The sequence below is a fragment of the Formica exsecta genome, unplaced genomic scaffold (assembly GCF_003651465.1).
Source record: "Formica exsecta isolate Colony F162 unplaced genomic scaffold, ASM365146v1 scaffold37, whole genome shotgun sequence".
Classification (NCBI taxonomy): Eukaryota; Metazoa; Arthropoda; class Insecta; order Hymenoptera; family Formicidae; genus Formica; species Formica exsecta.
The window spans coordinates 767,599-770,593 of NW_021850941.1; the positions used below are offsets into that span (position 1 = coordinate 767,599).

Here is a 2,995-nt window from a genome sequence, read left to right on the forward strand (position 1 = left end):
ATTTTTATTAAGAAAATAATTACACATACATATATTTTTCATAATCGATGAAAATATAACATGTTTTTATTTCTTATCATTTAATTATGTCTTTTTTAAAGTAGAAAATATTAATATTTTATAATATCTCTCTTAAACTTTCTCTTCTTTGGTCTCTTTCTTTAGTTTCAATAATGCACTCTCGCCATATTTCGCCATCAATTCTTGAACAAATTTATCCTTCAATTTTTTAAGACATCTGTAAAATAAAATATAAATCCAATCGATCGTTGAATAGCGAATATACATTTAGCTGTCTCATTTTATTAAATTCTATCAAATTTCTCTGAAATACGGTATATGCATTACCTTCTATAAACGGAATCTGTCCTAAATTTACCGATGTCTAAGCTAGGAGCATGAGGTCGATGGATAATAAAGGTGTCTGGTAAAACTATGTACCTATAATTTTCAATTTTCAATTTAAATATGCACTACATTAATTATTCGGGTACATATTACACTATTTGAACGAATAGAGTTATTGCGGCTTACTTATAATTTAACGCAGTTAAATGGGTCACATAGGAAACTTTATTCCAACCAAATCCGACAAATCTTGTATCATATCGCGGAGCGGATTTCGGAACGACTATATAAGGTTCGAAATCCGGCTCCCATGATATCTGCAATAGTTCATTCATTATATATACTTCTATTTCTATTCATCTATTTCTTGCATGCATACGCGTTTATTATATATATAATTATTAATATATTTAATAATATATAAAGTATTCCCCAGAATCCACAATGTTACCGATACACATCTTTTAATTATATGGATTTCACACGCACTTCATAAGGTTCCATACTATTTCGCCACAAGCTATAATTTGTCGCAGCGTGTCCTTGTGTCCAGACATGATAGCGAAACGTGTACAAAATACCGCGTTTGAGAAATTTCAGCAATTCTTCCTTATTAGTAGGGAATGTAAATCTATAAGAGAAGAGAGAAAAAGAAAAGTGATTCCGTTTATAAAACAATCTAATTCTATATTAAGATGATGAAGAATTACCTATAACGCTCAGTTTCGAATGCTGGTACGATCAGAGCTATTTTATCCGATTCATTGATATTTAATCGATTTATATTGTTCATCAGATTTTCATACAGTCCAAATTGCGGTAAAAAGTCAACATCGAGTTGAAAGATGAACGGAGTCGATACGTACGATATCGCAATATTCCTTAAGTAATTAATAGGGTACAAATCCTGATCAAAAAGTAATAATTTCACAAATGAAAAAAGAGGATTTTTATTGAGAAATATATTGCAATAAATAATTAAATTTTCTCTTTCATCTCTAGGCATAATCGCTATGCACAAATCATATTACATTTAATGCTAATAAGGAATACAGCTTTATATAAAGAGCCGTTTTAATTTTTAGTATTTATCATACTTTAAAAAAGTAATTCAATTTGCTTTAATAACGCTGAAAAAAGTCGCGTCTGTTTTACTGCGAGTTTAAGCAATAAATTTATTTGCCTTTAGCTTTTTTAAAATTAAAGATACTGCACAACGCACCCCGTCTTTGTACACGACGTGATAGGCGATGTTCCTTCTCGTTCTTAAATCTATGGAACCTCGCACGAAGTTCAAAAAATACTGAACCTCCGCATCAGTCAAGTAAAGCGCGACGCTTATAGTCCCCGGCCAGTGTTTTGCCAGTGTTTCCAATAGCGGTATCCTTTCGACACTACACTGTGTGACTAAAGCAACATCTGTCGACGAGTGCACGTTGTATTCGTATTCCAATAAAAAGGGATACGTGCGATATAAAATAGCAGCACCTTTCTCGAATTCTCGACACGGACTTGATTCGTTGTACTAAAATATGCGTGCGCGCGGTAAAAATCATATATATATATATAGTCACAATAAATAAATTTAAATTAAAAAATATCAGGATATTTTGGACTCTCAACTCACTGGAAGTACACTCTCGTGCTTGTCACAACCGAATAAACGTTTTCGCAATAGATTGCCATCCATCTCGAGAAAGACTCGGTGCAGTTTTCGAAACTCATTAACGTGCTTATTGTGAACATCCTGCTTTCGCGGGGAATTCCAATGGAGGATCTAAAAGTAAACGATGCTCCTGATCAAGTCGATCGATTTCCATCCTCTATTCTGAACGAAGAAGTTATTGACAGAAACGTACGTTTATACGATTGGTATCGCGATAACACATATCACTTATCGTGTGATCGCTTAACTGTATATTCCAGGTACACTCTATCTTATATACGATATTTGGTTGCTCATTGATCACCGCGTTTATCACGTCTTGATCAGCTAGGCTAGTCTCTGGTATATATTCTAACACGCGCCTGGTAACGCTCTCCCATGAGCTCGCAAATTTTCTGTCGCGCAATCGCCGTAGATGCATCAGCATAACGCCAGTATTAAATCCTCGACCTAAAGCTGGCCATGGCCGTTGACCGTACGACAACGCCTTTACATACCAATTGCTCTGATTTTCGATCAATCCTAGGGTTTGAACGGCCGAGAAGTTCTCGAACATTTTCCACAATGAGTACACATCGCTCATGATGGTCACGTCCGTATCCAATACGAGTACTTTGTCCTCTCCCATCGCGTTCGGCAGTATCAACTTCAAGAGACCATAAAGGCCAGAATAATGCGTGTTCGGTATCCATGAGACCTTCGGCATCCATACCTCGGCTCCATAGAACGTCACATTCACTAAAATAATCGCGTAAAGAAGGATCAAACGAAAGAGAGAAACATTCGCGTGATTTCGCTCGCATATAAGAGAGAAACATGTATCTACCAAATGTATGTATTTAAAAAAAAAGTAAACTTTTCAAAAATTTTGGTTTTAATAAAGTTTTTTGTATATAATCTGTATGTTGAAAATTTAACAAATTCAATTAAATAAATTTATTTGTATGAAAAAAATTATTTTTCGTTTATATGTATATATAT

The 2,995-nt window shown here is 34.3% G+C and overlaps 1 protein-coding gene across 3 annotated transcripts in view; it reads right to left on the reverse strand.

The window, feature by feature from the left end:
- LOC115239273 (LARGE xylosyl- and glucuronyltransferase 1-like) overlaps nucleotides 1–2,995 on the reverse strand; it is a 6,427-nt gene continuing 3,432 nt past the window's right edge. For all 3 annotated transcript variants that reach the window (XM_029813716.1, XM_029813715.1, XM_029813717.1), the window contains 8 exons: nucleotides 2,208–2,752; nucleotides 1,976–2,125; nucleotides 1,571–1,873; nucleotides 1,059–1,255; nucleotides 838–979; nucleotides 535–665; nucleotides 349–441; nucleotides 1–238 (listed from right to left, as the gene is read on the reverse strand). In XM_029813716.1, coding sequence (XP_029669576.1) covers nucleotides 133–238; nucleotides 349–441; nucleotides 535–665; nucleotides 838–979; nucleotides 1,059–1,255; nucleotides 1,571–1,873; nucleotides 1,976–2,125; nucleotides 2,208–2,752 — 1,667 coding nt within the window. In that variant the 3' untranslated portion in view covers nucleotides 1–132. The remainder of the gene's footprint in view (nucleotides 239–348; nucleotides 442–534; nucleotides 666–837; nucleotides 980–1,058; nucleotides 1,256–1,570; nucleotides 1,874–1,975; nucleotides 2,126–2,207; nucleotides 2,753–2,995) is intronic.